This window comes from Hippoglossus hippoglossus, chromosome 4, assembly GCF_009819705.1.
Source record: "Hippoglossus hippoglossus isolate fHipHip1 chromosome 4, fHipHip1.pri, whole genome shotgun sequence".
Lineage (NCBI taxonomy): Eukaryota > Metazoa > Chordata > Actinopteri > Pleuronectiformes > Pleuronectidae > Hippoglossus > Hippoglossus hippoglossus.
In genome coordinates, this window is record NC_047154.1 from 283,417 (window position 1) to 305,199 (window position 21,783).

The 21,783-nt window shown below is 40.0% G+C and overlaps 1 protein-coding gene and 1 long non-coding RNA gene across 7 annotated transcripts in view; one reads left to right on the top strand and one right to left on the bottom strand.

Moving 5' to 3' along the window:
• Positions 1-21,783, top strand: part of szt2 (SZT2 subunit of KICSTOR complex) — a 149,375-nt gene that overhangs the window by 52,507 nt on the left and 75,085 nt on the right. For 4 of the 6 annotated variants that reach the window (XM_034584035.1, XM_034584038.1, XM_034584036.1 and 1 more), the window contains exons 29-36: positions 9,009-9,180; positions 9,320-9,412; positions 9,753-9,831; positions 14,045-14,332; positions 14,542-14,677; positions 17,802-17,918; positions 18,001-18,085; positions 20,942-21,127. In XM_034584035.1, coding sequence (XP_034439926.1) covers positions 9,009-9,180; positions 9,320-9,412; positions 9,753-9,831; positions 14,045-14,332; positions 14,542-14,677; positions 17,802-17,918; positions 18,001-18,085; positions 20,942-21,127 — 1,156 coding nt within the window. The remainder of the gene's footprint in view (positions 1-9,008; positions 9,181-9,319; positions 9,413-9,752; positions 9,832-14,044; positions 14,333-14,541; positions 14,678-17,801; positions 17,919-18,000; positions 18,086-20,941; positions 21,128-21,783) is intronic. The other 2 variants (XM_034584037.1, XM_034584040.1) reach the window with 1 other exon arrangement.
• The window catches only part of LOC117760783, a 31,162-nt gene continuing 10,154 nt past the window's right edge, over positions 776-21,783 (bottom strand). Inside the window, exons 2-3 of the long non-coding RNA XR_004613725.1 lie at positions 17,954-17,958; positions 776-916 (exon numbers count right to left, since the gene is read on the bottom strand). This is a non-coding gene — a long non-coding RNA (uncharacterized LOC117760783). The remainder of the gene's footprint in view (positions 917-17,953; positions 17,959-21,783) is intronic.

The window sequence follows — 21,783 nt, forward strand, 5'->3', positions numbered from 1 at the left end:
AACCTGCTGAATTCATATTTATGTTCCTGGATAAATAGGGCGTTGTTTCTTCTGCAACAATGAATTTAAGACACTGCGTTACATCATTATCAGTGGGAGGAACTATTGTCTGCAGTAGTGTGTGTGTGCTTGTCTATGTCCCTCTTTACACACAGACTGATATTCACATAGAATATTCATCTAGTCCTATATTTTAAAATGGTTATTAATCTCCATGGAAGTGAGGAGGAAGCAGACTCTGACAGAGACTCTGACACAGGACGACTGGATCTTTAATGAGCGTCTGTCCTGATCCTGAAGCAGCGGTGGTTAGAATTATGCAGCGGTGGAAACCCGCTAAAACAATCAACGTAGCAGAAAACCTAAATTGATTATGTTCAGTCACTGTATCGATGCAGATTCGTCCACCTCTAGGCAGCAGCCCAAACATTAGCACGTGTGCTGCTGCTTCTACACTCTGTGCGTCAACCTAACCTGACGTGGCTGCAGAGGTGGGAAGTAATGAAGTACAAATACTTAATTACTGTACTTAAGTAGATTTTTCAGTATTTATTTTCATGACAAATTTGTACTTTTACTCGCTACATTTGAACACAAATTTCGGTACTTTCTACTCCTTATATTCTCAAAACTGGCTCGTTACTTGAGCATCGGTGGTTGGCGCAACGCGCGGCGCACCTGTCTCTCGCTCACTCGCGTGCCCCCTGCCTCGGGAGATGCGAAGGCCCGGCAACGTTTTTGCCGTCGGAGGGGGGGGCAATGCCAGACCCTAAGTGTCAGGAGGTTGGTCGGGCTGCCTTGGTCGACCGAGGTCGAGCAGGCTGTACCGGTAATGATCCTTCCGCAGGTTCACCTTCAGAAACCTTGTTACGAGTTTTACTTCCTCTAGATAGTCAAGTTTGATCGTCTTCTCGGCCTGGTCTATTAGTGTTCTCAGGCAGACACAAGAGGCACTTGTTTATTCTGTTGTGTTGGTTCTTTGTTGTCCCTAGAAGTTCAGATGCACTAGTCCAATACTATTTGAGACTCATCATCTGGGGTTCCAAATTTTTTTAAATTATACAGTATATGTATATTTTTGTCAGTTGAAATAAAGCCTGAAGAGAACAATTTTTGGTTGTTTTGTGTCTGTATAGACCTACTATAAAAAGCCCTTTGCATTTATAATTTTGGTACTTGTACTTTTACTTTTGATACTTAAGTACATTTCAACACCAGATACTTTTGATACTTAAGTACATTTAATATGAGCTACTTTAAGACTTTGACTCAAGTCATTTTCTTACGGGTGGCTTTAACTTTTACCGGTGTCACTTTCAGGTAAGATATCTGTACTTTTACTCAAGTATGGCTTTCAAGTACTTTATACACCACTGCGTGGCTGTAACTCTATTCCATCCAAATGACTGGTTCGGCGCAGTGCTTTTCTCATTATCATTGGTTGTTCGTTTTGTCTGTCAAAACATGGATGGAATGAGTTCTATAGGTGTTATATCGACCACGTCTTAAATTTCTGTGGAGGAAAAGTTATATCGTGATGATTCTCGCTATCGTTTTATTGCCTAACCCTAACCTGTCTATAGAAGGTCTCACATTGGATCGTATATGTCAGAGTAAAAGCTAAGCCGTGAGGTCGAGAGGATTGTCCATGGCCTTTGAGACAGGATTGTGTCAAAATAGATTTGGGGAAGGATATAAGAACATTTCTGCAAGTGCCCAAAAGCACAGTAGCCTCCATAATTTTACAATGGAAGAGATTTGAAACCACCAACAGTATTCCTAGATCTGGCCGCCCAGCAAAACTGAGTAATCACGGACGAAGGGCCTTGTCAGACAGGTAACCAAGAGCCCAATGGTCAGCCCTATGAATTCGATCCAGGGTTCCTTTTTGGAGATGGGTTATGGTCAGGGTTAGAACCTTACAGAAGGACTACCATCAGTGCAGCCCTCCACCAATCAAGCCTTTATAGTAGAATTGGCCAGATGGAAGCCATTCCTTACTAAAAGGCACATGACAGCCTGCTGCGAGTTTGCCAAAAAGCACCTTAACGACTCTCAGACTGCAAGAAGCAAAAACGTCTGATGAAACGAAGATTGAACTATTTGTCCACAATTCCCAATGACGTGTGTGGAGGAAACCAGGCACTTAGGTTCCCCTCATTAATACCGTACCTACAGTCAAACCCAGTAGTGGCAGCATCATGCTGCGGAGATGCTTTTCTGCGACAGTGACTCGGAGACTAGTCAGGATAGAGGGGAGATGGAGTGAAAGCCTTTTCCAGAGTGCTCTCGATCTCAGGTTGGGGCGAAGGTTTACATTTCAACAAGACAACGACCCAAAGCATACCATCAGTTAAATTACATGTAATGTAATGTAATGTAGATTGATGATAAAAAAAAAGTATTGATTCGATTTAAGGATGAGTCTCAAACATAACAAAATGTGGAAAACTTGAAAGGGTCTGAAAACTTTCCGAATGCACTGTACAGGCGGACAGGATAGTGGAGAGCGGTAGAAGGAAAGGAGGATGGCTTGTAGTGTTTGTGAATGATAGATTGTGTAACTCTGGGCACATCATTACTAAGGGACAGCACTGCTGTTGGGACATTGAACTGATAGCGGTAAGCATGAGACCCCATTACCTACCACAGGAATTCCTGCAGGCTGCATCTGCTACCGAGGATGCAGCCTGTGATGTCCTCCACTCTGTGTTGAGCAGGCTGCAGACACAGCACCCAAAGGCTCTCCTCCTCATCTCTGTGGACTTCAGTCATGCCTCTCCATCCTCCACTCTGCCCACTTTCACCCAGTACGTCACATGCCACACAAGAGACAATAAAATACTGAACCTCTTTATGCAAACACCAAGAAAGCATATCCACCTCACACACGTATATGAGGATCCGGGACTGTGTCGGAGACGGGTGTCTATAGTACAGGGGCCCCCGCAGGGAACGGTTACGGCTACGTTTATCTTTACCCTATACACTGCAGACTTCCTCTACAACTCATCCTCCTGTCGCCTGTAGAAGTTAATCGGCGAGTCATCAGAGAGGAATACAGAGGACTGACACAGGACTGTGTGGACTGTGTTGGAGAAACTGCGTCCAGATCAACGCGGGGAAACTAAAAAACTGGTGGTAGATTTCCGCTGGCCCAGACACTCCCCCCCCGACCCTGGTGAACATCCAGGGAATGGACATTGAGGTAGTGACTTCCTAGTACCTGGGTGTTGAACAATAAACTGGACTAGACTGGTAATGCACTGTACTTTATAAACAGAGCCAGAGCAAAATGTATCTGCTGAGGAGACTTAGGTCTTTTGAAGTACAGGGGGCACTCCTGAAGAACTCCTATGACTCTGTTTTGGCATCTGCCATCTTCTTTGAGCTGCTTTCAGACATACACTGAAATCCGCATATTCTCCATTATTTCTCCAGAGGAGGTGCATATGTGAAAGGTCCAAGTGAGAGGCTCCTGATTATCTGCAGTCTTTCTCCGCCTGACCCCCTAGTATAAAGTCAGGAGAATCCTATGTGTGAACACAACTGAAGATCCCTTGCTGGATTCACTGCAAGCAAGTGTATTGGGGGTAAATATACGGATTGAACTCTGGACATTAAGAAAAACAATACTGTAAAGAATAACTATATAGAAAAACTACTTTCTTTTCTCTAACTGAGAACATCAGTAAAACAAACAGTATTTACAACATTGATCATACTCCACGATCAGCTGCCACCGCGATCAGGATCCGCCACCACAATCCATCGTCATGATCCACGATCAGCTACCAGCACGATCTTCCAACACGATCACTATCCACGATCCGCCATCATGATCTCTGATTCGCAATCCACCATGTTGATCCACGATCTGGCCGCACCTGCGTGCCTGGATCTGCAAACGATAGAGCTCAAGGACTCCGGGGAAGAAGTCAAGTCCGTAACATGTATTGATGAGACATTAATTTAATAAAGATGGAGAAGAGGAAAGTGAAGCTTCATGTGTCCCCTGACATTCTAGACCTATAGCAGCATAACTATAATAGCTAACCATAACTGTTCCAAGACAGACCTGGACCAGCTCTAACTATAAGCTTTATCGTAAAGGAAGGTTTTTAGCCTACTCTTAAACGTACAGATGGTGTCTGCCTCCCGAACTGAAAGTGGGAGATGATTCCACAGGAGAGGAGCTTGATAGCTGAAAGCTCTGGCTCCTACTCTACTTTTAGAGACTTTAGGGACGACAAGTAAGCCTGAATTCTGGGAGCGCAGTGCTCTAGTGGGTTGATAAGGTACTATCACCTCTTTGAGGTATAATGGTGCCATATTATTAAGGGCCTTGTAGGTGAGGAGGAGAGTTTTAAATTCTATTCTAGATTTAACCAGAAGCCAGTGTAGCGAAGCTAATACTGGAGAAATGTGCTCTCTTTTCTTGGTTCTTGTCAGGACACGTGCTGCAGCATTTTGGACAAGCTGCAGAGTCTTTAACGACTTACTGCTGGAGCCTGATAGTAAGGAATTACAATAATCCAGTCTGGATGTAACAAATGCGTGGACTAGTTTTTCTGCATCTTGTGAATTTTTTTTTTTACAATTTTTAGCAGCTCTGTCAGTAACTTACTGCTCCTCTGTGTCTCTATCATTCACACTGTGCGCTGTACCAATTGTGTCAAACCAAACGGAGAGCGCCGACCAGCTCTACATTCTTTTACTAAGTTTACAAAGTCTGTTGGGGGGGGGGGGGGGGGTGTGTGTGTGTGTGTGTGGAAAAGAGGGGAAAAGAGAGGGCAAGACGGCTGATGAATGCGTGCGCTGCTCTGAGAAAAGACTTAACTCTTTAAGAAAAGTCTTGATCATTATGTGATGATCAATGCTGATATTGTGGTGACAAACACACAACTTTTAAACTATAGCGAGTCAGAGATGTCAGCTTAGAGAGACACACACACACACTGTTACTTTTACCTCAGGTTCTGGGATCATGAATAAGCTTTGCAATTCTCTCTCTATTCTCTTATTCTCTTCTTCCAACAATGATCCATTGAAGGAAAAATGTGTCAATGATCTGAATATCTTTAATTTATCATCTAGGGAAGCAAGGCCCTTCTGATTGGCAAAATATATTGACATGCAGAGCGTGAATCCGTGGCGCATGGAACACCATTTATTTCGCAATTTTCTTTTGCAATACATCTATTGCGCATGTTGATATTGCGATGACGAGAGATTTTCATTATATCGGGCAGCCCTAAAACAAACATTACATTACACATACCAGTGTATTTGGTTGGTACGAATTCCCGACCAAACACCTTCAGGCTATTGGTGGTCAAACAGTGGGACAAATCTCTGGAGGAGATCCGTCATCCTAACCCAATCTACAGCTGTTCAGGCCTTACTGGAGGTACAACTGTAAATTCAATCGTTCTTCCTCATCTCAACGGACAAGCTGAATGTAGCTGTAGATAGCTAAAGACAACATGGAAATAATCACAAAAATATTTAGCATTTGCTACAATATCAATAGTTAAAACGTTGTATCACATCATAGACAAGTGCATACTGTAAGGGTAGGTATTGTAAACAAACCCTGTAGCTGTAACTTGTTGTTAAGATGCATTAAACAAATTACTGTGACACTGCAGCACATAAACACATACTCATTTAATGCTACTGTGATTACATTACATTACGTTACATTTCATTTAGCTGACGCTTTTATCCAAAGCGACTTACAATAAGTGCATTCAACCATGAGGGTACAAACCCAGAACAACAAGAATCAAGAAAGTAAATTTCTTAAAAAAAAACTACAAAGTGCTATAAGTAAGTGCCATTTAAGCGCTACTAAATTGTTAGTTTAAACTTTTATTCAAGGTATAGTCGGAAGAGGTGTGTTTTTAGTTTGTGGCGGAAGATGTGTAGTCTTTCTGCTGTCCTGATGCCAATGGGGAGCTCATTCCACCATTTAGGAGCCAGGACAGCAAACAGTCGTGATTTTGTTGAGTGTTTAGCTCGCAGTGAGGGAGCAACAAGCTGATTGGCAGATGCAGAGCGGAGTGAACGGGCTGGGGTGTAACGTTTGACCATGTCCTGGATGTAGACTGGACCCGATGTGTTCGCAGCACGGTACGCAAGTACCAATGTTTTGAAATGGATGCGGGCAGCCACTGGTAACCAGTGAAGGGAGCGGAGGAGCAGAGTACTGTGAGTGAATGGTAACCATAACATTTACAAACAAATGACAATATCTGTATGATATGATATCAATTGCGTGACATTATACCCTAAATGTATATGTTATTGTTGTGATTGTCCTGAGCAGCTCAAGTTAAGGTACTATTGTGAGACATTGTCAACCATAAAGCACAATCTCGAAAAGACTGGAACGCTATGGACTTCTTATCATGGAGGTGGAGCATGGGAGAGCTGTCTGGGTAACAACACACAGGAAGTGGTGTGCGAGAAGACGAAAGCGGTGAAAGTGAGCTGGTGTCTGCGCGAGGCTAAAAGCCAATCCAAACAGGCCGACCATCCCAATGCTTTTACACATTTTACTAGCCAATGTCCGCTTCCTGGTGAATAAACTGGATTATCTTCTGCTGCAACTACACACTTTTTGTTTTGACTGAAACCTGACTGCACAAGTGTCTCTCTGACGTAGCAATCCAGCTGGACGGGCTAACATCCCTCTGGAATGCAGAAAGCTCTGGTTAGACCCCATAAGGTCCGGAAAAGGCTAGAAACCAAGGATGCTGTCTTCAGATTGGGGGACAGATAGCCCTCAGGTCGGCAAGAGATGACCTCTCCTAAGCCATAAAGAAAGCAAAGCTGGGTTATGCCTAAATGACTAACGGCCTCTAGCCGGATCTCTGTCATTCTGAAGAGCTTGCAACAATTGATCATGGGTCACATCAAAGCCAGCCTGCCAGCTCATGAAATTTGTGGATGACAGGAGAATCTTAACCTCTACCTACCTTTCAGTTCACTGAATCATATGTTAGTAGGTCACATTCTACCTCACTGAAGCCTAATATAGGGGCTCCTCCATCCTCTGTGAAGACCCAGTTCCCTCCATTTAACACCAGCTTCACAGTGTCTAGGTCTAGTTCTGTTGTAAGACACTACATTCCAAAGGTGGTTGTAAGTGCCTTGTGAGAAGCTCTGTCTCAACACAGTCTTGATTCGACATTAACCAAGTTTATGCTTCTTTCTTGTATTTGACCAGGCAACATTCTAACTTATAAATACAATTCTTGTAGCAAGATGTCAGATCTCATTGATCGGATCCCATCTTGTGGCTAGCTACAATCTTAACTCGACATTTACCAAGTCTAAGCTTCTTTCTTGTACTTGACCAGGTAACATCCCAGCTTATAATCACAATCTTTGTAGGAAGATGTGATATCTAACCTATCAGATCACAGGATCTTGAATTTTAGACAGTTTACACTGTTACCAGCTCCTGCTGCCGCTAGCATCACTTTCGCCTACAAACTAATATACAGACCCCCAAAATAAACAGATTTTAGGTGATTTTAACATACATATTTGCTGCCCATCTGGTTCCTCTTTTACCGCACATTATATGGCCATTGTGCAGTCTTCAATCTTTATCAGTGCCTCATGTGTCTGACCATAAAAAGATAATTTTTAAGACTGTCCTTTCACCTCCTGCTCCAACTGTGCCTGCGCATGTCTTTTCACGCATCTTTATCTCTACAGATTTCACAAAACCTTCACCACTGCACCTGCATATAGCAATAACAGAAATATGACTACAGAGGGAGTATTATACAACTTTAACAATACATATCAAGCTTTACTGAAGTCCATAGCACCTGAAAAAATCTGAAAAGTCAAATCAACTCACAGCACACCATGGCTAAACAACACTAGAGAAATAAAGAGAAAATGCACACAAGTAGAGCAGAAATTGAAAAGGACAGACAGTCTATCACCAAATCATGAAATGTTACAAACATAACAGCAAACCATCATAACCCCAGAATTATTTTCAAAACTATCGATTCCATAATCAACCCTCCTTCTAGACCACAAACTCACCTCTGTGATCTGTGAGCAATTTTCATCATTCTTCACTAGCGCTGAGATGGTGCTGGATGGCCAAAGACGTTCTACAGCTAAATGAAAGGCCCCCAGGCTCTGGAACTCACTGCACGGGGATCTGAGACTTAAAGAATCAGTGACATCCTTTAAATAACTTTTTAAAACACATCTTGTTAAAAGAGCCTATTATTCCATCTAGCACAATGTTTGATTGTCACCATGTCTTATCTGTGTTATAATTATTTATAATTTTTCATTGCTGGGTGCTGGCTTCCTTTTATTCCTCTGTTTCTTATCTGTTGTTATTGTTGTTACCGTTATGATTTATTCAATTTTATGTTCTGTATTATTTGAATTGCCTGAATTAATTTGCCTTAGTATTGAAATGTCCTAATCCTTGTTTATTCACATAAAGCACTTTGTTACTTTGTTTTGAAAGTGCTGCATAAATATTAAGATTATTATTATTATTATTATTAGAGGGACTCATCAGTAATTACAGAGCAGACAGCTGGTGAGCTAATGTGGGAATTCACATTGCTGAAAGAATGTGGTCTGGTGTGATCAGATCTATATCCGATATGACTGCGTTCACACCTGTACTTAGAGCTGTCCACTTGAGATAGGATCACAAAAACCACATGTTTAATACCAGGTGTTTACAGGGCCTTGGACTCACAGATTAACTGATTTGATTTTGGTGGTCAAAGGTAAAGGGACTCATGGATTAACTGATTCGATTTTGTTGGTGCAAGTTACAGGTCACAGTGACCTTATATAAATCTGGAACAGATTCTGTAGACAGAAAATGCACTAATTGGCAAAGGGATACAACCGCAATGCGGTATTTGTAGTTTGTCTTGGGTTTTTGGTGAAAAACCAACTGCCTGAATGAACACAAAACCCTCAACAATAACTGTAAACCTTTGCAGGAATCTTGAAATGGTGGTTGCCAGTGGAGCTGATTGTGTCGGGAAGTTGTCTGGTCCATCTCCGTTGATTATGCATGAATCCAAGACTACGAAGATCCCAGAGTTCCCACTGACACTGCTTCAGACACAGCCCAAGTGTGAAGTGTACCCTGATCTTCACAAAATAATACAGGTATTGTCTGCAGTCTCCACTCCAATGGACAATTTCACATTGTCATTATTTTCAGTTGTAGACTCAGTTGTTAGTTAGTTCATTATTTCAAATGACAATGTCAAACAGATATTCAAATGTGAAATAAATAATTTGACAGGATAAATTCATGGAGATTGTGTCTCAGTATTTCAAAACTGTGCCATCCAATCCACACTACTTCTTCTACTGCCCACCTTCATCAAAGAAAGAGGTGAGTTGACACATTGCATTTGCAATTTCCAATGTTTTGTGTTGGCCAGACTGACTTTGCTTTGCTATAGTTTCTTTTTATTGCTGATGATGAAAAAGAGTCAGATATTTTATATTAAAAAAATATTCTGGATTTACATTGGCTGGACAAAAAAGTTAATAAAAAACAACATTGTATTGTGTTAACCTTGAACCGATTAAAAAACTTGATGAATGTGTATGTGATATACAGGAAAATCTATCAAAATCACATCCATTAGCTTTGGCATGGAAGGAGAAACCACTCTCACTTCCCCACATGAATGTTGCTGTTCATTTGAGTGGATCAATTGTCTTCTCAGGAGGACTCAGAGGATGATGAGATAGAGAGTAGACCCGGTGAGGAGTTGGTGTCAGAAGCTGAGCTGGCGACAGAGGACGGTGAGGATAATTAAAAATTAGGAGTTCTATCATTTTTATCACTCCAAACTTCAAACCTAAAATCACCCATTGGCTTTTGCCCAGGAATTAACAGCATGGTTTATTTGACTTGTTCTTACTGGTAAGAAAGGTCAGCTTGTACTGTACTGTGGTTTTCTAAGGACAATAGAATTCCAAGATTTTTAAGGCATAATTTTGTGTACATCTATCATTAATCTGTATTAATTCAGTGTAAAACACAGGCAGTTCAAATGTTGAAGCACATTCACAATGGGCCTCATTCAGTAACATGTGTGCAGAAATATCCTTACCCTGCGCACATAATAAGTGCGTGCACAGAAACGCACCCGGAGTCATGAAACGTGTGCGCCAGCCAATTTTGTTCTCCTAACTTGTGTATGTTTGTGAACTAGAATCATTCTATATTGACTGGCGCGTGTCCGCTCTTTTCAATTAGCATACTACCAAGCCACTATTTCTCCATATAAGGACATCCGTTTGGTGTATGATGATGAGAGCGGTGTGCTGAACAGAGAAGTTGAAGTTATAAGAGATGGCCCCAAAAGGTAAAATACAGAAGAATTCCACAACAGCAGAAACTGAAATAATTGTGTCGGAAGCCACAAAAGGCACACTTTTCTCTAGTCTGTCCTCAGGAGTGACGATGTTTAAAAAAATTAAGCATGGGCTTCAGTAACTGAGGCGGTAAATGTCCCCTGAGGTTAGGACCGTGGCACAAGTCAGAAAATCAAAGTTGATGTCAAAAAAAGAATCGCAGACAAGAAAAAAAAATTGGAAACATAAATAAAGATTATCTTCCTGTTTATACACAGCTTCCCTGTTGAACAAATATACGGATTGAATAAAAAGTCAAAATACAATTTCGGGAGATTAGACTAGTCTCTACCTTCCCTCCAAGTCTCCTGCACCTTCTGCACAGTGGTGAGCACGAGAGCTGTGGACATTTCTCGATTCTTAGATGCATCACGACGTGGACGTGGCCTCCGCTGAATAATTATGACCACCGCTGCTTCACGATCAGGACAGACGCACGTTAAAGGTCCAGTCGTCCTGAATGTGTTAGAGTCTCTGTCAGAGTCTGCTTCCTCCTCACTCCCCCTCTGACCTGCGCTCACTTTACACTTTAACAATAAACACCATCACTGATCACAAGTTATTAGGACACATACAGGACTGACGTTTACTTTGTGTTTGTTTTATTTGCTTTAGAGTTTAGGAGACACATGTTTAAACCTGCTACACAACACGAGACATAACGTGACGCGCACAGTCAGGACATCAGAGTTAAACTGTGCGGAACAATCCAGAGTCATGATCCAACATCATCGATTAATAACTAAATACATTGGGTTATCAGTTTGTGTGAAGAGGGACAGAGACGAGTAGACACGCACACGCACACACCCCTGCAGACAGAAGTTCTTCCTGCAGATTATGACGCAACGTGGTGTTTTAAGCGGTCCCGTTTATCCAGGAACATAAATATGAATTCAGTAGGTTTTTATAGAGATGAGGATGAAAGTGCGACAATTTCATAGTTTTTTAATACACTTGGTCAATGCATTAGTAAATTAAATTATTGCTGTCTATCTACTATTTTTATTTAAATAAAAATACTATGCATTTAGTTAAAAGGCTGTGTCTTTACGTTTTCTAGGACAGCCGGGCCTTCATCATCTGTGCGTACACATGGTCTGAGGAAATTCTTAATTTGTTCGCAGAGTACTGACAAATTTAGTTAAGATATTGATGAATCCCAGATTTCCGTGTCAAACGTTCTTACGCACAGTTTAAGCACAGATTTTTGTATACGCCCTGTTTGTGAATGAGGCCCTATGAGTGCTTCACAGAGCAATAACAAACTACAGAAAAAAAGACCTAGTTTCAGTGTTAAATTTTCCCGTTTTATGATTCTATTATTACTTGCACTGACCACTATGAAAGAAGCTGGATGGGGCAGATGAATGTAATTAGATATAGACTTAATTAGCAGTTAGTAATAATAATAATAAAAAAGAAATAATAATTTCAAAAGCGCCTATCAAAACTATGGTCCCCCTGTCATAGGCCTGGACCTTGGAACTTTTAAGTGAAGTTATTTTTATAACTTCAGACAGTTGAGATAGATCTTGTCTGTTTTGTTTAGGTTTGGATAATTAAGATTCAGTAATGTTACATTTGGTTAAGTTAAATACAGGTTTGGATAATTAAGATTAAGTCTGGTTCAGTTAAATTTTCCTGATATGAAAATTACTTCTAAACATCTATCAGATTTCTGTGATTGGAATTCTGTAACAGCCTTTTCGAAAGTTATGGGAGGGGAATATCTGGCCTCCAAGAGCTATATAGCACACAAGAAAACCAACTTAAAAATGTTAGACTAACATGTTCCCTAGAGTGGCGGTCTTTCTCTCTGTATGTCAGGTCATGGTCGGGATGAAGGAAACATGCATGTAGCTGTTAAGTGTCATCGCTAACTGCATCATGGTGACTGTCAATCGATACAAATAAACGCACTGACAATAATGGACAAATTATTGTTCAATTTAAAAACTAACTTTTGTGCACTGGACTACTGCGATTTGACTTGCATTGATCCATTGTGGTTGTTAAACCTTAATAGCAATTCTTGTTACTCACATTGTTGGTGGTCCATACCCTGGTCTATTTCAGGGTTTCAGATTTCAACCATAATCTTTTCACCTGGTTGGAAATTATGCAAAAGATTCTCACATGGTAATGATAAATCATGTATCATCTGTGTAAGATATTAAGAGAGTAAAGACAAAAGGTGTACACATAATCCTGCTTTTACTCTTGCAATTGTGTTAAATCTTCTACCAGTTTCTGTGTCATCACTGCACCTAAGCGGAAACAAACCTGTGTTTGATGGTGATGCTTCAAGCCAATTTATTTATCTACCTCAGATTTAGTTTTTTTTTGTTCATCCTACTTGTCCTGAACTTTGGGGAAAATATGGGATATGACTTGTCCATTTAATTCCCTGTGCTGCTACTAATTGCTTTTTCACTCAAGAAGTAAATTTCTATCAATGCCTAAGAGAATTCTAAATCTTGGAATTAATCACTTAATGCTTCTGTCCACTTTAACATGTTATCAACAACCACCCACAGATATTAATAATCTCTAACATTTGGCATATGAGTGAAATCAATAATTTGTAGTCATTGAAAGCACTGTCAGGTTTAGATAAATATTTGTCCTGTAGAGGAAGAGTATATACTGATTGCTTTGTGGACAAACAACACAGTTTGGAAATATAATTTGTCACTGCTATGTTGATCACATGCATCAGACCATGTACGTGCATAGAAATTGGAGCATCGTTTCAGTAAGGCTATTCTATCATCTGCAAACTTCAACAAACTTCCAACATCATCTTCAATAATCTCAATTCTGACTGTAATGCTTGTGTTTGAAAAGCAACTAAGTCTTCTAGTATGAACTCAAGATCAGGGGAGGAAATAGGTTTTAATGGTATTCAATAAAACATTCATGCCTTATGGCATCCTTAATATGTTTGTCTGATAGATTGTTTCCCTTTGCTCCTCAAATGAAGTTGAGATAGCAACAAAATTGCTGTGAATAGTTCTTCTAAAGTTGTGATGCTGAACGGTTAAATCACAAATTATCGGTTCTGCTAAAACCATGTGAAAAAGCAGTACAAGACACACTAATTAAGTTCTCGTAGATTCTTTCACACTATGTTTATTAGCTTTATATAGATGTATTTACTTGGTCATGATTAAATGAGGCAAATTGTTCAATGACTGTTATTCTGCCTTTTGTCTTTAATAGCTGGATGGTCTTATTTCCATGCTACAATAAAATTGAATCAATAACACAGATTACGAAGTGAATAGGGTTCTTGTATTTCAGTGATGTCCAGCAGAGGGCAGCACAGACCTGCCATATGTAAATACAAGGCACTGTTGCTGATTTTAACAAAGAGATGATAGCCCACACAACTGAGATTGTACAGTTGATAGGTTTTCATTTTGCCATTAAAATGGGCAAAGAGAAAGCTCGCTCCCACGTCCTACCTCCAATTATTGTTTATTTTGCTTCACTTTATTTCTATGTTTGATTTGTTTTTATTTTGGTATTTCAAATCTTCAAAATCTGCTTGTGTTGTAGTGATATGATAATGACCAGTTTATTGTGTGTGTAGAAAATATACCAGGATGCTTTGCCACAGAGAGTGACACAGATTTGGTGGTGGAGTATGAGCTTCATCCAGGAACAAGCTCCTGCGGAGAGAGTGAAGATCAGTCCCTGTCAGACTCCAACACTGTCAATCAGGACCAGGACTCCTTCAGCATCCTGGAGGGAGACTATCTGCTCCAGCCTGAGGGGCCACAGCTGGACATGCCACCACTGTTTCTTCATATCACATGTTCTGTTAATATGAAAAGCTGCCATGGCTCTATGCCCATACAGACACTGCCTACCTGCCTTGGTGAGTACAGCCTTGGTTGTCTCTTCACTTCTTCAGAATAGGGGTGTAACATGTTAAATAACACCAATCATAAAATGACTATGAGAGGTCTGGTTAAGATATCTGGGTTCATTATCTATGAATGGATGATTGTTTAATTGAAAAGTAGAATTTTTGCCACTGAGACAAATGCTTTTATTGTATTGCTGATTCTAGTTGTTTGGTTGCAGGTGAGATTATTTCTTGCCTGGAGAATGCTGAGGATTTACAGTCTGTGGATTTGAATGAGCTCTCCGTCACTTTGGATATTTTTGTCCTGACATTACCTCTGGAGATAGATGTTATGGCTGATTTCCATCACAACAGGTCAGTCGCACACAAAAGAGGATTGACTAAATTTGATCTCTGTTTGTTAATGTGGATTATTCTGTGTTTTTTCTGTATACATTGTGTGTGTATATATATATTTCAATAATACAAATTATAATATAACAATTATAAGAATAACAACAATCATGTTAAGGTAAAAAAGTGCACGAATACTTTTCCTCGATATCCTCAACTTGTCAACACCAATGTTAATTGTAATAACAATAAATAAGAACCCTTGCTTTTATTATGGACAACATGTGTCTGAAATCACATGACATCATGGGGAGGTCTAGTATCAATTAGAAGCTCCCCCTTGGAATTGGATGACATAAGGTCCTTATGTAGGATTCAGGCTAGATTAATGTTAAGCATATAAATATGTCACAAATTAGACAATGCTTATTGTTTTCAATTTATGTTTGTAATGTAATCAAGGAACAAAATATCGATTGAGTTGTCTAAAATGTGTTTAATTTTTTTTAAGTTCAGTTTTTTGTTGTCCCACTTTATCAATCAACAAGATTGATAATGTGGGACAGCATGCTTTGGGTAATCTGGGACAGACAAAAGTTCTCTAAATGGGTAAATATGCATTTAAGGACTGCCTGAAGTAAAAAAAACAAAACAAAGTAAGAGATGTAGCAAATGATCTGCAGTTCTCAGACAGGAGTTAATGGTAAATATAGTCTGTCCCTGTCTGTTTAAACTGATTGTCTGATTAGCTTACTAGCACATTATCCCAGTTGGGATGCACCGATAGCACCGATAGCTCCAACTGACCAGGAGTGGTCAGTTGGAGCAAGCCCGAGACTGGGAAATGTCGGTGGACGTAGGACATAATCTGGGCATCCCATATTGTCCCTTCCGACCTAAGACCAGACCTGGACTCTAGTCCTACACCCTGCGCGTTGTCTAATTTGTAGAATTGACAGTACCCTGGGAGGATGCTGTTGATGAAGCGAATGAGAAGAAAAGGGTGCAGTTTGCAGACATGGCATTTGGGGCAGAACAACTTGGAAATCAAAAGTTTGCCCTGTGGAGGTTGGCTTCAAGGGTTTCATGGTCACTCAGAGATCTTGGGATCCACGGACACGCCCTGCGCCAGACCATAAAAGCATCACACACTGCAGAACACTGCAGACAATTGCTCTGGATCAGGAGAAAAGATCCTCACTGGGCCCCAAGATGCTAGGGACATGCACCCAGGTCTGATCAACCTGTGGTGGATCTGCCTTAGAAGAGGGTGTCTTGTGATTAAAATGACAAAACACCTGAGGACACTAAGATACAGAACTAAAGATATGTCCATAAGGTCCGCTGGTGGTCACTAACATCTGCTAACATCAGCTGGTGGTAGGCATGAATTTGTGCGGCAGTATATACAAGGGATATTCTCCATCTTGTACTATGTTCTAAAATTGGGACACTGTTCATAGAGGTAATAATGTTTGATCTACTCAGCTGGTCACATGGTATTTATTAATTTAGGCAGAAGACCTTCAATCATACAAGGGATATTCCTTATCTTGTCCTATGTTCTAAAAAAAATATCCATGACACTTATCAGTGACACTACTAACTGTAAGCAGTTACAGGTCATCTTTAGTTGAGAGAGGAAAACATGAAGTGCAGGTGAAGCTGGTGCAAGTTGCCCTAATGTTGATCGGCCTGACCTCCCCCATCCACTGCTGCCACAGTGGATGCTGAGGACATAGGGTGCTGCTCATCCTTGCAGGCAATAGGTAAAGAGGGGGAAGAATACTTGTCCACCACCAAACCAATAGACACAAATGTCAACCATGCCATGGTCTCTGCAGCTCTTTGGGCACCACACCAGACATCATCACTGCAATCCACATTGTGACTGTAAGAGGAGAATAAATAAATACATATAGATATATATGTGATAAATGCTTCATATAATGAGGAAAACTTTGCTATAAATGCTGGTACTAATAGTTTATGCTGTGTGCAGCAGGTGGAAGCCTCACATGACCACAGCAGGAACTGTACTAAAAGAATAAATAAACATGTTTTAATGAATATATAAAATGTCTGTCTCATCTGTAATATTTAAGTTGACGATCTCTAACAGTGCTCTTGATAGCCCTCCACTTCAGGTTCCTCGACTTCTATCAGTGTCAGAATATATAATTATGCGCATTGTTTACAACAGTGGTGTGGGAGATTATAATTTTTATTTAGATAGTTACATATCACATGCAACTTACACATACCGTTTATTAACATTAACTAAAATTACAATCAAGTGACAACCAAATACACAAGTTATGTAAAACTTTACACAAAGACATTAAACTTACACACACTGTAAAATATCACATATTTAAAAACGACTTGAATCATTTAAGCATATGTAGTATTATTATGCTAACAAATCAATTAGTACTTCAGGTTTTGTTCACTAGTCTCAGGGTAACTTACTGTACCTGTAACTACATTCAATTGAATGACTGCACTATCCAGACACAACAAGACTGCAGCGCTTGCTGGTTAGAAACACAGGATAGCATCTAGCCTCGCTCCTTAGCCCAGCTCCTTAGCCTGATCTGACCAGGTATCGTCATGGACACTGTCCATTTTTATATACAGTCTATGATTTTAACCTAGTTAATAAATGGTTAATCTGGATTCTTAATCACATTCCACTGTTAAAGTTCCTCTTTATAGTTTCCTTGCAAGTGAACAAAAGTATAAAATGCATTGTGTACATCACTGAAGGCTGACAAATTGTGTTGGATGCATTTATTTGACTGTTTCTTTAGTGCATTTATAGAACTTTTGTTCACTCAATCAGTGAAAAATATGTAAATCCATCAGTCTATTAAAGTATTGCCCAACTACTTTCAAAATTAATTGTTTCATTCATTTTTCAGTCAGAAATGTTGGCAATTATCAGGTTTACATTATGCCATAGTAAACTAAATGTCTGAATAAGCAGGATCTCACCTGTGACTGTGCAATATCTCATCTTGCACAGTAACAGATGCACTCCCTCGACCTAAACGTCTTTAGATATGAAATAAGTAGAATATGGCTCAACACTGTAAATGTCTTCCTCAGCAAACATCAAGTCAGATCTCTTCTGTGAGTGCAGGTACACCTCAGAAAGCAGTGTGTCCCTGAATCGTTCACCAGGACAGCCCTCCTCTTATCGCTCTGATGAGGAGCTGATGGCAGTGTTGGACAGTCTCAGGGGTTCTGAAATTGATGGGTGAGTTTGTTCTACAGGACAATAGCGAGCTGTACGTTCTCTAATTTGAAAATTTTGTTTAATTCTGTCAATTCAATTTCAGTTTTTCTACCAACAGGGTCTCTGGTGATCCTTTATCCAAACTCCCAGGTGCTCACAAGTTAGCAATTCTGGCCACAATGGATCAGGTGAGTCTCACTATTACATTACATTACATTCAATTTAGCTGACGCTTTTATCCAAAGCAACTTACAATAAGTGCATTGAACTATGAGGCTACAAACCTAGAACAGCAAGAATCATTAGTGTGAGCTATAAAAGAAGTAACACAGTTATACTAAAATAATTAATACAAAACCAGAAGTGGACAGCCTTACCTATGATCTTTACCCAGATGGTGATTTGAAGGGAAGACAGGGGAGCCATCCCCTTAACCCAAATGACCAAATAAAACATCCCCCTTAAAAACCTTCCGCCAAGAATAATCTTGTCCATGTTGGTGGCCACCCATAAATATTTTACAGTCTTTTACCCGTCTTCTCTGGCTGGCAGGCAGGATTCAACACAAATTTGGTGGATACTGCTTTCACTGAGCGCCTCACGCAACAGGCATACATTTCTGTATTGCAGGAGTGTTGTCCACCACACCCCCACCACTGACCGATCAGCTCCAAAAGTTTATCATCCAGAGATACCCTTAAAGGCCCCACATTGTGAAAATTACATTTTCTGCGCTTTTACTATTAGTAAACATTTGGGGGTCAGGAGTAGGGCTGCACCTATCGATAATTTTTTTGTCCATTAATCTAATGATATTTTTGTATTACTTGATTAATATAATTAATTTATCAAAAATAATATAAAAAACTTGTATCATTTATATATATATATATATATATATATATATATATATATATATATATATAACAAAGTATGCACTGCAAGGCATTATTCCAACAAAAAATATAGCCCAGTCTAAACTGCTAATCTGCCTTTTACAGTCTCTCCAAAATAATATGAGTGCAAGAGCTTGTTCCATTCCTGTGGTGTCATCCAAGTGTCCGCAAGCCCTGACATTCAAATTCGACTCCAAACGAGGTCATTTACACCAAGTTTTAAGGCTAAAAGTCCACCAGAAGTGGCTAAGCTAACGGACGTTAGGCATGTTATGGTTTTTCTGTTGTTTTATTACAGCCTCGGGGTGTTAATGATTCTCATACATAATACACAAATACACATTGCAGTAGGTTTTTTTCCGACTTGAAACCACTGATTTATCATCTCAGGGGTACCAATACCTCAAATTAAACCACAGAATAGTGCAAAATTAGGGCCCTTTTAATATATGTAGACTGGTGTCCAGTAGATGGCTGTATTTGACTGTTTGTGTTACCAGAGCTAAGAAAAATTATTTCTATTTTGGATTAGTTTAACTGAAGAAAATACTTAGACATCCAGTTTCTTACATCCACAATGTACTCCTGTAAAGAACTCAGCTAAGTGAGGCGAGTGGGCCTAGAGCTGTGTGTTGTCAGTATAACAGAGGAAGGATACACCATGTGTGCGAATTATGTTACCTAGTGGGATAAACAATTAAACAAATATGGACCTTCAGAACTTTGTTATTGATTATTATGATAGATTAAGAAGTTAAATTTAAGTTTCATTTTAAGTTTCAATTCAGTGCACCAATGCTAATATTCAATATAACCATTGTCCACAATTCATCTGAAAATATGCAAAAAAAAACAAGAAACACCCCATATGACGCACAAAAAAATATTTTATAATGCACAACACCAAATACATTTTCTTAGGCAGAGTAGGAGAGTTGTGTGCGTAAGTGCTGGGCCAAGTGTATGTGTGGATCAAGGGAAATTTGAATGTGGGTGAAAAGTTTAGCTGCCTTATCCTACCACACTGGCAGGATGAAGATTACTGATCATAACTTGGATCCTTGGGTTTTAGCTCATGGGTTAGCTCACCTTCGTTTGAACCTGTTTCACTAATTTCCAGTCAATAATCCTGGCCAATTCTGCAATGAAAGTTCAGGAAGTCAGGGTTTGTTTAGCAAACTTGATTGATATCATCAGCTGCTCTTCTTAACATGGATATTTCAATCAGCTGACTGAGCGAAGCTGACTGACTGTAGAACCACATTCTTATAAACGACTGTGGCAATTGACCATGCCATGGGGCTCTCCCACACACAGCCAGAGACAGAACTGTTGCTTTTAAGCATGTTTTATTCAATCACCACACACACAAATATAAATAAACTAACTTAAAGGGACTAGCTTCACAGCTCAGTCCTTTCTGGTCTCGTCGTCGTGACCCTGCCAGTGTCCTGTGTGTTCCTGAGTGTCCTGAGTCCGAGGCAGCTCAGACGCTGCCTTTTAAGCATGAGGATCAATCAGCTAACAGCTCTCACCTGTGCTGATTGATCCTCTGTGGTGAAGGTGCGCTCTCAGCCCCCTCACCGCCACAACGACCTGATTGGCTAACAGGATCTCAAGCACAGCATAGACCTCATAGATTAATTTAGATAATTTACCGCTCAGGTTACACCTAAACCTTAATGGCCCCCGGCTCTGCCTATGTCCGATGGCTCAGACATTATTATAACCAATGCGCAGAAAACATCATTTTTTTTTAATGTTAAATGTCCACTCTTATCCTGCACTGTTCTTCCTGAGTATATAATGGTCAACAGCCATGGCTTCAGGCATTATGATTTAAGGTTGTTTGTCTGTCACTCATGAACACCACATCTCAGTACCTCGAGGGAGTTTCTTATAATTTGGCACAAACTATTTGACATGCAGTAATTCCTAGTTTTTGTTCAATGACCAAGGGGCAAACTTACACACAGGATTTAATTATATAAAAAACACTTTGTGTGAATATTGTCTATTACAGCCTATAGGAGCTACTAGAATGCCTTAAGCTTTTGGAAGGAAGAAAAGAGTGACATCCTTACTTTTGCTGTCAGTATACACACAGCAGTGATGATCTTATCTTGATTTTGCTGTGTGTCTGTTTAGATCCATTGGCTACTGGAGGATGAGATTGTTTCTGCTCTGCGTCACACACGGGTCATCAGCTCGGCCACGCTACAGAAAGTAGCGGAACATGTTTTGCGCTCCAGTGGCCGACCACACTGTCAATGTGAAGATGTCCCACTTCAGTTTGTCTTTGGGCCTGAGCAGTCCCTGGAAAGATTCAAAGAGGCAAGGACATGCACACACACACACACACACACACACACACACACACACACACACACACACACACACACACACACACACACACACACACACACACACAGTCCGACAGAGAAAGACAGACCGACAAAGAAAAAAAATACACAAAACTGCAGTTTGGTTCATACCACAGTTTTGGGGTCATCATTATCTGTATATTTTTGATACAGCAGGAAATATAATTTTTTCATTTATTTTAAATGACAGATTAATTGTCACAATTCATATTGCATAATGTATGGTGTACAGAAAAACCCAAATGTCCAAATATAATTCTCCTTCATTATCATGAAAGACAATAACCAACATATTGTCAACTATAAATATGAATAGAAATGGTTCAAAGGGTGCACAGAAACAAAGAAACTACTTGTGTTAAATGGTTGTGGAAAACACCATTGCACCCTTTCATTCTTGATAGACTTTCCCTGTGAAAAATCTGAAGTTGTTCAATTTCATTGAGTGGTGAGTGTGACATTTCATTTTTCAGTAATTATTTTATGCACAGTCCATACTGATGCTGCATTCAGACTAAATGTTGGCTTATTTCCCCTTCCTCCTAAAAAAAACAATCTTTGACACAGAATCACAGAGAATGTGAATATTTAGTGCTTGTATTAGGG